We start from the raw sequence: 14,071 nt of genomic DNA on the forward strand, positions 1-14,071 counted from the left end.
TCAATATATTAAAACATAATATGATTTGAAAAAAAAAATCTAGAGAATATATGGTTTAAACCGTTTTTTGGACTTGACATTGAATAAAAAAGTTCTTAGGTTTTGTAAATTATAGACTAAACACTAAAACAATAATTGAAATTTAGACCGATCTACTCTTATATGTATTATGAATTTAATGATTAATCACAAATATTATCTATAAATAATTTAATATAATATTGTATTATTCACATAAATATGACAAATCTTTCAAATTTAAATAACATAATTGAAATTTTATCATATATAAATTATTAGTAATTCTCATATTTTTAAAATTTTGTTTATATTTAATATAACTTTAAAATAAGTGTAAACATATGGTATAATTTATATATATAAATTATTAATATAAAAATTGTAATTAAATCCGTGCAACGCACGGGCCATAGATCTAGTAATGGACAAAATCTATGTAGCATAAGTAACGAGTAATCATAAACCTAAATAAAATATTCATCAAATCAATATATATATATATATATATATATATATATATATATATATATATATATATATATATATATATATATATATATATATATATATATATATATATATATATATATATATATATATATATATCAAATTTTCTCCTCATTTATAATTATTTCTTTAATCACATCATCTTGAAAACATATATTCATCATCTTTAACTTTTCTTTATCACTTTTTTTTTTTTGATCGAAGCAAACTTAACTCATTTCATTAATTAAAATATGCTCAATACAAGGTGGAGGTACATTAAAACTTATACGCCTAGACCAAGAATTGGCCGCCTTTGCTAGCATGTGGGCAACCATATTCGCTTGGCGCTTAATAAACTTAACCTCAAAGTTTGAGTTACATTGTAGCAACCTCTGTATAGATAAAATAATCAAACTAAATTCAGAGTTTCCGCTATGGGTAGAATGAATAGCCTGAATAACCCGAAGGGAGTCACTTTCAAAGATGACTTTATCCAAATGATGTACAATAGCTTCCTGGATTGCTTCCTTAATGGCCACAGCTTCTGCCTCATCAACAGAAAGAATATTCGAGTCCCACGCCGAACCTGCTAAGATAAAATTACCTTGATTATTTCTCACACACCAGCCCCTGTTAGTAGTACCACGGTTATTACTAAATCCCGCATCTACATTACATTTCACCCAACCTGTATCTGGCGGAGTCCAAACTGATCGGGCTTGATCCATTTCCCCATTTTGCTTCCAGTCTTGCGCATTAACCCAATCTTGCCATCTATAAAGCGCTTGTAAACCAAGCGTATCTACCTCTTCACGTTCATGATTCCAGATAGCATTATTTCTATTGTTCCACAACACATCTATCATAACAGCAAAACGTCCTGCAGTCCGGCTATCCTCATTGGTACAAATATCCAGAATAATAGATTTAACATCATGAAAAGAGTGAAGTCGGGATATAATAATATCATGCAAACCTGCTATCCTCCAGCAATTAATGGTAGTGTCACATCCAAAGAAGATGTGTCAGGCATCTTCCGCTACATTATCACATAATACACATTCTGACGGGCATTGTACATGATGTTGGCGAAGACGCACACGAGTCGGTAAGCAATCCCTACAGATTCTCCACAGGAGGTGTTTGATTCTAGGTTGTGCTTTGATACCCCAAAGTCTCCCCCAATTCCCATCCACCCTTCTCGTCACATCCTGCTCTTGACTATTTCTCCATAATTTATAACCTGACCGAACACTATAAACACCCTTTTGGTCCTCCTTCCAAATCCATCGGTCCTCCATCACTTCCTCTCTTAACGAAACTTGTAAAATATCCTCAGAGACTGTGTTATCAAACAAACTACGAATCAAATGACCATCCCATTGTTTCAAGTTAGGAACCATCAATTGATTAATCTTAAGATCATACACACCTTGTTGTTGGGGGCCCTTAACATATCCCTCCACTTTACCTCGTAACCACGGTTCACCCATCACCGGTATAGTACTTCCATCTCCAATCCCCCACCTGCATCCAAGAGTTAACACATTTCTAGCTTGCCAGATAGTTTTCCAGACAAAACTATGGTTGTTACCAATAGGCGCATAAAAAAAAAGATTTTGGAAAGTACCTTGCTTTATAAATTCTCGAGACAAGAGTCTGAGGGCACGTTAATAATTTCCACCCTTGCTTAGCTACGATAGACATGTTAAAAGCTCGAAGATCACGGAAACCCAATCCACCCCCCCGCCATCCACCTGATACCCTTATTGTTGCTTCCTCCCCCCCACCAGAAAGTATTCAACATTCTCTCGATGTCATTAATCACTCCATCAGGAATAATAAAAATACTCATGATATAAGATGGAATCGATTGCAGAACCGATTTAATCATGACTTCTTTCCCGGCTTTAGATAAGGACCTCCCTTTCCACGAATTTATTCTCTTCCAAATTCTATCTTTAATAAACTCAAACGTAGCCTTCTTACTCCTCCCTATCATAGACGGCAGGCCTAAGTAGGTACCAGTACCAAGGACATGACGCACTCCCATGATACGGGCTATATCCTCCTGAGCTGGGATGCTTAAGTTCCTACTAAAGAAAACTTCCGATTTATTTAAATTAACCTCCTGGCCTGACGCTGCTTCATATGTTTTTAGAATCTCCATAATATTCGTCACCTCCGATATACTAGCCCTGCAAAACAAAAAACAGTCGTCAGCAAAAAGCAAATGGGACACACTAGGTGCCCCTCTGCATATTTGTACTCCATGAATATCGCCTTTAGCCACTGCTCCTTTTATGAGAGCAGAAAGTCCTTCTGAGATAAGAATAAACAGATACGGGGACAGTGGGTCCCCCTGTCTCAGTCCTCTTCCTGGTTGAATTGGTCCAACAATTTCCGTATTTACTAAAATAGAATAGTTAACCGTTGTAACACACATCATAACCCATTGAATCCATTTGTCTGCAAAACCCATTCTACTCAGCATGCACCTCAAAAAACCCCAATCAACTCTATCGTAAGCATTACTCATATCAATCTTAAGAGCCAAATGAGCCTTATTACCTTTGGTCTTCCTCTTAAGGGAATGTATAATCTCGATAGCTATCATGGCATTATCAAGAATGGATCTTCCTTCCACAAAGGCTGATTGCTCTTCCGACACAGTTTTAGCTAAACACTTCTTCATTCTATTCGCAAGGAGCTTTGAAATAATTTTGTAAATCACATTGCAAAGTGCAATAGGTCGTAGATCCTTCATGCTGGAGGGATTAGAGCACTTCGGTATGAGGCAAATGTTAGTATCATTGTTTGTAGCAGGAAGAGAGCCTCTTTCAAACCATACTCTAACAGCAGCGAAGATATCCTCACCACACACATGCCAAAAGTTTTGATAGAAAGTCGGGTTTAAACCATCAGGACCTGGAGATTTGTCCGGATGCATGTTGTTGACAGCTTCAAATAGTTCCTCTCTTCTAATCGGAGCTAACAACATGTTGTTGTCATCATTAGAAATTGTAGGTTGTATGAATTTAAGTACCGGTTCGTATGAGCTAACCGATTCCTCAAACAGCTTTGTGAAATAATCTTTTGCTATCCCACAAATAGTTTCTTGGTCTTTAACTTCCTCACCATTGTCGTTCGTTAAAGCCTCAATTCTCTTGAACTTGCGTCTGGCAGTGGCTGACAAATGGAAAAATTTAGTGTTAAGGTCACCCTCTCTCAGCCAGTGCATCTTTGCACGTTGTCTCCAGTAAGCATGCTCCTTCACAAGGGCTTTGTTGTATTCAGCTTCCGCCTCAAAATACCGCATTGCCGACGTCTGATCGTTTTGCATACGGTAATACTCCATCTTTGCTTGACACCCCTCCACAACCTCTTTCTCTTTACTCCTACGGATCCTGTTCCACTTTTCAATTTCCGACGTACAAGTCGAAATACGGTGGACTACATCGGTTCTCTCTCCATTACACCATCCCTTATGTACAACCTCTTCAATCTCATCTTCCAATAACCAGCAGTTTTCAAACTTAAACCCACGCCGAATATGCGAGACTTGAATCGGATCATTATTTAAGAGGATTGGGCTATGGTCAGAGTGGGAAGCAACCAGGTTAACAAGTTTGGCATTAGGAAAAACTGATAACCAGCCTGAGTTTGCAAGTGCCCTATCCAATCTCTCCTCAACCATATGGTCCTTTCCGCGGCTTTTCGTCCACGTAAACTGATAGCCTTCAAGTGATATATCAGTGAGATCACATTCATTTACAGCTTGACGGAAACCGTTGCACAACCAATTAGGATGCAAAAGGTTGCCTCTCTTATCTTGTTGTGATAACAGGTCGTTGAAATCTCCGATAATGCACCATGGGGTGATGGCCATATCACGTAAGTCTCGTAACATATTCCACGCATCTCTCCTGCGTACTCTCTCCAGGAACCCGTAGTAGCAAGTGAGTCTCCATTCCCCTTTAAAATCATCTTGAATATGGAGATTGATAAAATTCCGAGAAAAATTCATAACACTGCATCTACTTTTGTTATTCCAAAGAACCGCAATACCGCCACTTCTTCCTTCAACATCAATGGCTAAACATGCATCAAACTTCAAAAGCACACGAATCTTTTCTAACTTCTGCGACTTAGCAAGTGTTTCCGATAAGAACAAAATATCCGGGGCGGTGTTGATGAGCCAGCTTCTGTAGATTCAGAATTGCGCGCGGGGTGCTCAATCCCCGGCAATTCCAACTTAGGATTTTCATTAGTCCCGGCAGTCCTGGATGCCAGGACTTGCCGATAAAAAATGATGATTCTCCTCATGCTGAACTTCCTCTTTCTCATTCACTGCTTCCCTCCTTCTTTTCTTATCCAATTGGTCCTCACGGTTATGACTTTCAATAGCTGTAGCAATGGGTAAGCTGGTCACTGGTTTCTCTATGGCTGGGGGTATACTGTTTGAGAGTTTATGGTTTATTTTTTGCATGGCATGGCTTTGCATTTTGTGTTTGGTCTGCATGGGTTTTGTCTTAAATTTTATGGGTTTAGGATTAAGGTGTATGGGGGTGGCGTTGAAGTTACTGAGCGTGGTTGGATTCTGGTTCGTGGGGTATGAATGTGTTGCGTTTAGAATATTAGAGAATAGGTTTTGTGGGGTATGGGAATTTTGGTTGTTATTTTGGTGGGGCCCGGGTTCAAGGGGTATTTTGGTAAGGGCAGATTTTAATTGGTTGGTTTTGCTTTCGGTGGTGGCATTTGTAGGGGGAGACAGAGTAGTGAATGTTTGGTTTAGAGGGGGACAAGAGAATGATTGGGTGATAAATGTTGTGTCGTGGGAATTAATTGGTTGGTTGGGAATATTCCTTCCTTAGAATTAAATTGCATGTTTCTGATTGTCTGGGACATTAATTTGCCATTATCATCAAATAATGCACCCTTGTTAGTTGCTGAAAAATCAATAGCCTCCTCATTAGTCATAACTGAAGACCGAAAAACGTGGCCAATCGGTGCATGTGGGACCCCTTCTGTTGTATCTCCATTCTCACTTCCACCCGTGTGGTCGTATGTTGCACGCGCCGGTGATGTGAAAACATTTCCTTCCTTTGTATTATCTTTAGCCTTTTCTTCTCTCAACCATCTTGATGAACCCACTCCACCATGCCTGCGACTCTCCACCCGTAGCTCATTCGACCACTCACGGCTTCCATTATCTTGATCCATTGCAAATCTAACTTCACATCGTTGCTCAGAATGTCCAAGAAGCCCACACACAAAGCAAAATAGACTAAGCTTTTCATATTTGAACTTAACCACACACCATTCTCCTCCTTTGTTTTTAACTCTTGTTTGTTTCTTCAATGGCTGTCGCACGTCTATCCGAACTCTCACCCGCATATACTCTCTCCAAAAGCTTGTGTTGTTGTTTTTATCATACTCGACAAACACACCGATGAAGTTTCCCATAGCCTTCCCGACCTTCTCCAACATAAGGCCTGCAAGTAGGTGATGCACTTGAACCCAAAAATCAACTTGATTAAGTTGTATATTCTCGATTTGGATTCCAAGATGTAACCTTTCTAAGATCAAGAGGTGACTATCAAAGGTCCAAGGACCCCCTTTCAGTGCAGCTTCCATGTCTAAGTTATGAGAGAAGTGAAACAGAAATAAACCTTCCTTTGCTTCTTTGATTGTGACTCCCTTAACTGGTCTCCACAGATCTGCTATTCTTGTCTTCATAGCTTTTACATGAACAGGTCTATCACATAAGAACCTTCCTATAAGACACCACCGTAAGTCGGCCGCCTCCTCTCCATCATTCACCACATCAAAACAGAAACCTTCCTCCTCTCCATCATCATGCAAGGACAAGCCCTCTAGATCGTTGGGTGTACTTGAAAACACACTTATGCAATAATATCTAAGCTCAATCTTTTTTCTCCAAAATTAACTAAAGTTATTTTATAATTTTTTTAATGAGCCAGTCTGAATATTAGGAAACAAAATTTCCATTCTCGGAATGGTTGCTATTTCCAAGGAAGTCTTGGATCCAGGCGTAATGCGACTATAAATATCCCAACATCATGGTTGAGAAGGATAACCTAAGTTGTATAGAAATACACATGCAAAGCTTGTCATCCTCGCGTGAGACAACTCTCAACCCCACGACAAACCTTAAAGTGTATCACCCTTCTAACCCACAAGGAATATTCACAATATAATATGAATTAAATCAAAATACCATCACCAACAAGGGTGTCACATTGTCATAAAAACTTCACAAACAATAGTCATGCTCCGTAACACGGGTTCTTAACATTTATTTAAAACTAAATTTCATTTATTATCGCAACACAAAACCGATTATCTCGCAGCGGAATTCACGATTTAAAACATCTTTAATACTCTTCATAACACATCAATTAGATCTCATGGATTATGAGTTATAACTAAAAACATCAACATCAAAATTCTTTGAAAGGTAATTCATCAAAAATGCAATTCAAATTCAAATAGTCAAAAACGAACATAAATGTTCCAAAATGTAACGATCATGGCCCCGATGTTACGTATCAGAGAAAGACTCCGTTCAATTTAAGCAAACAATAAATGGAAGCCATAAAACTATTGTCTAACTTCAACAGACTGCTTCTGATTACCTAAGCGTTACCCATGTGGAGCCAACATTTAAAAAGAAAGGGTGAGTATATTATAATTATTATATAAGACATAAGAAATAAATATAGTAGTGGTTTACAATTAATCAACAACCACACATATACACATACAACATATCATCATGCTTCACATATTTACTTACACCCATACATCATCATTTATTCAGAACATCATCGCACTAATCAATCAAAAATCATCATTTAAATCATCATTCACATCACAATTAATCAAACATCATTTATTCATGCAATGTCATCAACAATGCAATGCAAGATCAATAGACTCATGTATATGGTACCAATACTTCACTGATAACTCAATCATCGTTCTCCTAAGACCCCCCACCATAGGATCGATTCCCGCTTAGAGTCAGAGCACATCAACGAAATGCACTCAATCTACACAATGGGATTAAGTACCATCACTGGACCAATGGTCATATCAACATCACTGGACCGGAGTCATTCACATCATCACTGGACCAAAGTCCTACAAATGTTATGAATGCCTGATGCTCAACGTCACAAATTCAACGACCACGACTAGTCAAAGTGGCATCATCATTCATGTATTCATCAAAGTCATATCATCATTCAAACACACATACTTCATAAACATCTTGGTCAACTCAACACATAATCATTAATTATCATGTTATCAATCATCACGACCAAATTCATCATAGTTAAGTATAGAAATACATAAATTCACAAACTCAAGTTCCATACAAATCGCCCTCTAAACCTACCCAAACATGCATAGTAAATTCTAGAAAATTCTCAGAAATTAGAATAAAATACAAGCTTCCTTATTCAAAAATCATTTTCCGAAAATATGAAATTTTGTCCCAGGAATCCGCGCTAAACTCCCCCTATATCGCGCTAAGCACAATACCTACTGACTTGAGCCTCTTTTATTTTTAAGAGCGTGCTAAACGGGCTCTGCAATTCTGCCGAAAGTCCTTGCGCGACCTGCATCATACCATACCCAAACTTTTATCCAAAAAATGATTTTAGTTCTTATTTTCCTGCAATTTAAGATCTATTAACCTAGTTCTAACATGGATTAATCATTCTAATTAGAAAAACACACATGTTCATCATACCTCTATCAATTTTCATCAAACCCTAGACCTTCAAATCTACAGACATGGTGGATTTGACTCTAGTTCACATAATCATTCACCAATTCATCAATTAACAACATCACACAACATACAAACAGCGTAGTTCAAGCAATCATCATGGTATTTCATCAAGATCATCAATTCTTCATAAAGTCCCAAACCCAAAACCAACATACAATTATCAATCCCTTAAGGAAAACATATAATAATTAGGATAACCCCCTTACCTTAGATTATTAGCTTGATTGATTCTCCTCTCGCATTTTATGGTTGTTGTTCTTCTCCTCTCCTTGCCCTAGCTCTCTCTTCTTTTCCCGTTTTCTCCAAAATTCTACTAATAATGAAAATCCCTCATTTTTTTCTCCTTTTACCTATTTAGCCTCAGGACCCTTATTATGAACTTTATAATATGCCCTTACTAACTTCACCTCATATTATCTCTTTATTTTTATTTTATTATTCAAACTAACACCTCAATGCTAATTAGAACTATATTATTTTATTATTCAAACTAACACCTCAATTCTACTATCTCATAAACATCACACATCACATAATCTCATCGATATATTCACTGTGATTCGTATAATCACATCAAAACATCAAACAATAATTTAAACAATTAAATCAAAATATCGGGGTGTCACATAAAGCATCTGGAAACCTGTCATACCCCAAAATTTGCCCATGCTATTCAAAACACAAAGTTCCAAAACACAGTCTCCTACACAGAAGCTCCAAACTAGGGTTTGACTAATTCTAGGGAAAATCAGTGTATCAGTGGATCGAGGTGATTCAACAAGGTCCCTAATATCCCAAAGTATCTCCATATAAAATTTCAAGTCAAACAGAACAAGTTTGGTCCTTCAAATCATGATTAGGTCAACAGTCGATCCACAAGGGCAAAACAGTCATTTCAAGTCAAAATACAGTCAAAGTTCAAGACATTTGGTCAACAACATCCCCATAACCCTAAAATCATCATTTGATCAAGGGTTGATCATGATGATGCAAGGAAAGATCAGAAAAGTCAAAAGTTACTATTTTTGGCATGAACTGAAAAAGTCAACCAAACTTTGAAAATTCACCAAAAATTCATACTTCATCAGAAAAATTCCCACCAAAGCTCATTTTGAAGGGAATTCAATCCTTTATCCAATGGTACAAGAATCAAAGCTCATAGGTCAATGGTTTAAGAATTATGGCCTCATACATTACAGGTCCTTTTCAAAAGTCAGCAAAAAGACACTTTTTTCAAAAGCTCATAAAATGAGAATGAAAAAAGATTTTTATATGAGACCAAAGACATTGGTTAGAGGACTCTCTAAGGTTTCTAAAAAGTCCTAGAACACCTCCATACCTAAAAAATTGAGGGAGATACACCTTGTCAAAGTTGGACTAATTTTGAGAAAAGACATGAAAAGAAAAGGTTCATAATCCAAAAATCTCCAAATGGGCCTATGATTTCTTCACCCAAACTTCATCATAAGCCCATCCACGAGATAAAGACAAGGAATTTTTATTTTTATAATTTTTATTAATTATTTATGATTTTTATTCATTTTAATCATGATTTAATTATATAAATATAAAAATAATGGAAGATTTGATTTTTTTCTCAAATTTCAATCATCATTAATCATCCAAATATCCATTAATTGACAAAAATTCGTGCAAAACAAATTGGTAAGGAAAAGATTGGATATTGGACATATTTAGAAAGATTTACAAATCAAATTTTCTCAAATTACCAATCAAAGATTCAAGTGGATTTCTCTCAAAATTGTTGACCTAAACTATTCTATTATATAAGGGTAACTATTGCAGACCCCTAGGGTAGAAGATTGGCCGGAGAAGAGAACCCTACAAAGCTTCAAAGTTCATCAAAATCCAAAACTCGAATTTTGCATTAGAGGACAATCCAAGGCATTTGACCAATCAAGACACGTTCCTGGATCCTTATTGAGTGAATCCCAATCACTTTCAAGCATTGAGGCAGCTAGAACAAAGCACTGTAAGTCACTTTTCGTCCAATTATAAATCCTTCCGATTGCATAATTACAAGCATTCATATCACAATATAATTGCGCATTCTAGTATGTTTTGATGTGTTTATCGATTCTGGATTGTTAATTGCGTTTTCGTGCCGGTTTGAGCCATGTGCCATTAAAGAGGTTTAGGGTTTTGTTTTAGGGTTCCGTTGTACAGGTATTTTTATGCAAAATTGAATCCAGGTTGCAACTCACGAGACTTGGGCGAGTTTAATGGTATATTCGCGAAATATTTTTATGCGTGTTTGATGTATTCGTAAGCATAGACCTCTAGCGACGACGGTTGTCCGTAGGTAAAAGCTATTTGCAGGCTTTAGACGACGGCGAGAGGAAGAAGATGCATACGCGTCCCTCCCTCATTGGACGAAGCTGCGCGCGCGTTTGGTTTGAATCCAGACAGATTCAGTGCGTTAAGACGCACGCGTTCTCATGAACCCTCATCATCTAGGCCGTTCATCACATCAAGTATTCAGATCCAACGCTAGGCAGGCCGCAGGTACACCATGGTCCATACGCGCGTGCCACACCTGATCCAGATAAGTTTTTTTCAATTTTTTTTTTATTTTTATGACATATTCTTATTTTATTTTATATATATATATTATATATCAATTTAAATATTTTCTTTTTTTATTATTGATAATAAATTATTTATTTGTTATTATAAAAAACTTTTATAAATAACATATTTATTTTATTAATTATATTTATATATTTATATAGTTATTTAATTATATATTTATTTCTTTTTTCATGTTTTAATTACTTTTAAAATTCATATTTATTTCATTAAAATCTTAAAAAATTCATTTAAACTCCCAAAAAAATTCATAAAAACGTTTTTTGCCCGATTTTATTTTCCTTGTTCGATTTAATTAATTAGGTTGTAAACCAATAATTAATTTAATTGGTTTTGGTTATTTTACTAACCTTGATTAATTTTCGCCCTAATCAGGGTTTACGAGGGACATGCCAATACACTGATTTTACTTTCTTTTTGTGCATGATCAGGGTTAGCAATATGATTTGCCTCGAGTGCGCGCCTTCAACAAACCTCCGAAGTTAAGTACTCTATTTAATTTAATTTAACTTTCTATTTTGATGATTTTATTTTTTAGGATTTTCCTGTCTTTCACCTCCCTTTTTGCCTTGACTTTTCAGGGTTGCCCCCGAAGTTTCCTCCGACTGCCAACCATATCAGATCAAATTCGAAGCTAAGTGTCTAATTACGTTATTTATTTTCTTTTAATTGCTTTATTCTTTACTTTTAGGGTTAATCCCTCTCGCCTTTGAATTAGCCATACACTCACCCTATTCTTTTGATTTGCTTGCCTTTCAGGATTCGATGATTCTAAAGCTGCGAGTTTGGTAACCCTAAAAACTTTACCCCTTTATCTTTTCTGTTCTATTATTACTTGTATCAAACCCGAACAAGGGATCCACTGGTTACAATTTCCCGCCCCCTTATTGCTTTATGTTATTATCTGCGTGGTTAGTAATTTAGGGAGTGATAACTTCGAATTGAACATAGAATCATTAATTATAAGATAAATATTATCTGAATACAATCACGTGATTGGTGCACACACGCACACTTTTGGGTAACCCTCTCTGTTGCCTTGTTGCCTGTTGCCTTTGTTGCCTTGTGTTTTTTGCAGAATAGTCAGTCTCTCGAATACGAGGATACCTCAGCCAGGTTACCTCGATAAAAGGTCATGAGACCCTAAAAATGATGCTGCCTTCGATACACTAACATGACCTCGACCCTACGGAAAAGGCTGAGGTATCTTCTGGTTGCCTACAAAAAAAGGCTATTCTGATCCTTGCCTTAGACTACCTGCCCTTCTATGGCAGGGGACAGTCTTATGGCAAAGGATACTTCGATGACCCTTCAACCTCCAAACGAAAGGCTACCTGCCCTCTTATGGCAAGGATAGACCCTTTCATTCTGAAAGGCTAAAAAGAGACCTATCTTCTAAGTTTAAGGTAATTGCCCCTAATTGCCTTGCAATGCTCACCTCTAATATTTCTTCTCACAATTCTTCCAAAAAACTGGCTACGCTCATTTACGAGCTAAAGTCCACTTTCTTCCTTCATCTACTTTTTCTGAAAACGAGCAAGCAAAGCAATTAAGAGCCCATGGAAAACCATGGATGCAAAGGGTGCCTTACACCTTCCCTTTGCATAAATTACCCCCCGAACTTAGATTTCTTTTAAAAGGTTTTTTTCTGTTTCTTTTTGCCTTTCTGATTTAGTTTGGATAAAATAAAAGTCGGTGGCGACTCATGCTTACCGCAACATTGTTGCATATTAAAAATAAAAGTCAGTTCACCGTGTTACAGAACTGGCGACTCTGCTGGGGAGTCTTTAAGAGGGGTTTACCTTAGAGCTTAGTTCATTATAAATATTTTTAATTGTTTGTTTGATTGCTTTACTTTTAAGGGAATTGTTTGGGTATTTACTTGTGTGAAAGATCCTAACCCGGATCTGAGTACCTTAGGTAAATGGCATGAGACCAAGGAGACTGCACAGCGTATACTGATGTGGTTGATATGGTGGCCATCGTTAGTGTGACACATTTGTTTGTCCTGGTGTTCCTTGGGATCCGACTCGAGGAAACACTTGGCTGCTGCGTGGTGTCATTAAGCACTAATTTGCCCTTAGAACCTTAGTTGAACTAAACTTTGGCCTTTTAGAAAGTAGCGAGATGGCTGGCTTTGGTTCCGACTGAAGTTGGTTGATACTCGAAGCTACACTCATATGGACTGGACTTTCGGGACCTTTTCGGTTGGTGATTCAATCGCCGAACTGAAATAAGAGCCTTCGAGAAAGGTCAATGATATGAGCTCCCTAGAACCCGATATTTAGCTAGGACAGATTGAACCAACTAAACTTCAGTGGGGAGGGTACACACCCCTAGACCACGTGCAAGCCTAACCTTAAGGCAAAATTGCGTGACTTGTGTGTGTTTGTTATCTACTTGGCATTCATGACATCATAAACATCATGAGCATCATAACATCATGACTAACCATTCGAGGACCAAGGAATTCATCTTTGTTCTGTTTTGTAGGTTATGGAGACTAGAAACACCATTCGAGTTAACTTTGTGAAGATACCTTCCGAACTGAAAGAGTTGGTATTAGAGATTCCAAGAGGTTCCCGATTCTCTGAAAAACATGGTCTTTTGCCTAGCTTGGTTACTTCAGGTTTTGACGAAGAAATGATGAGTGTACTATTCCAATTCTTCGATCCCGAGCATCATTGCTTTACTTTCCCGGATTATCAGTTGGTACCTACTATGGAGGAGTTTGCTGACATACTTGGACTCACTATCCGAGAGCAGATTCCGTTCACTGGTTTGGAAGAAAATCCAAAATTGGAAGTCATCGCTCCTGCTCTACATCTTAAAAAGTCTGATATTGAGGGTCATTGGGAAACCAGAAGTGGAGTCAAGGGATTCCTCGCTAAGTTCTTACTTGGGAAGGCTCGCATGTTTCTGAAAGCCATGAGTTATCAAGCCTTCGAAGACGTATTAGCATTACTCATCTATGGTTTGGTGTTGTTCCCTAATCCCGATCAATTCATTGATGTGCATGCCATAAAGATATTTCTGACACGCAATCCAATTCCTACATTACTTGGAGATATCCTGCATTCTCTTCACACCCGTACTATGAAGAAGCGAGGGACTCTTATGTGTTGC

At 37.4% G+C, this 14,071-nt stretch overlaps 1 protein-coding gene across 1 annotated transcript; it reads right to left on the reverse strand.

The window, feature by feature from the left end:
- Positions 1 to 737: 737 nt before the first annotated feature.
- LOC131631355 (uncharacterized) lies at positions 738 to 6,249 on the reverse strand. Its single transcript, XM_058902145.1, has 4 exons — positions 5,427 to 6,249; positions 2,268 to 4,605; positions 1,754 to 2,037; positions 738 to 1,486 (listed from the first exon to the last, which is right to left on the reverse strand). The coding sequence occupies exons 1-4, from the start codon at positions 6,247 to 6,249 to the stop codon at positions 738 to 740; spliced, it is 4,194 nt and encodes a 1,397-aa protein (XP_058758128.1).
- Between the last annotated feature and the right edge of the window lie 7,822 nt (positions 6,250 to 14,071).

The sequence above is a fragment of the Vicia villosa genome, unplaced genomic scaffold, assembly GCF_029867415.1.
Source record: "Vicia villosa cultivar HV-30 ecotype Madison, WI unplaced genomic scaffold, Vvil1.0 ctg.000816F_1_1, whole genome shotgun sequence".
NCBI classification, from domain to species: domain Eukaryota; kingdom Viridiplantae; phylum Streptophyta; class Magnoliopsida; order Fabales; family Fabaceae; genus Vicia; species Vicia villosa.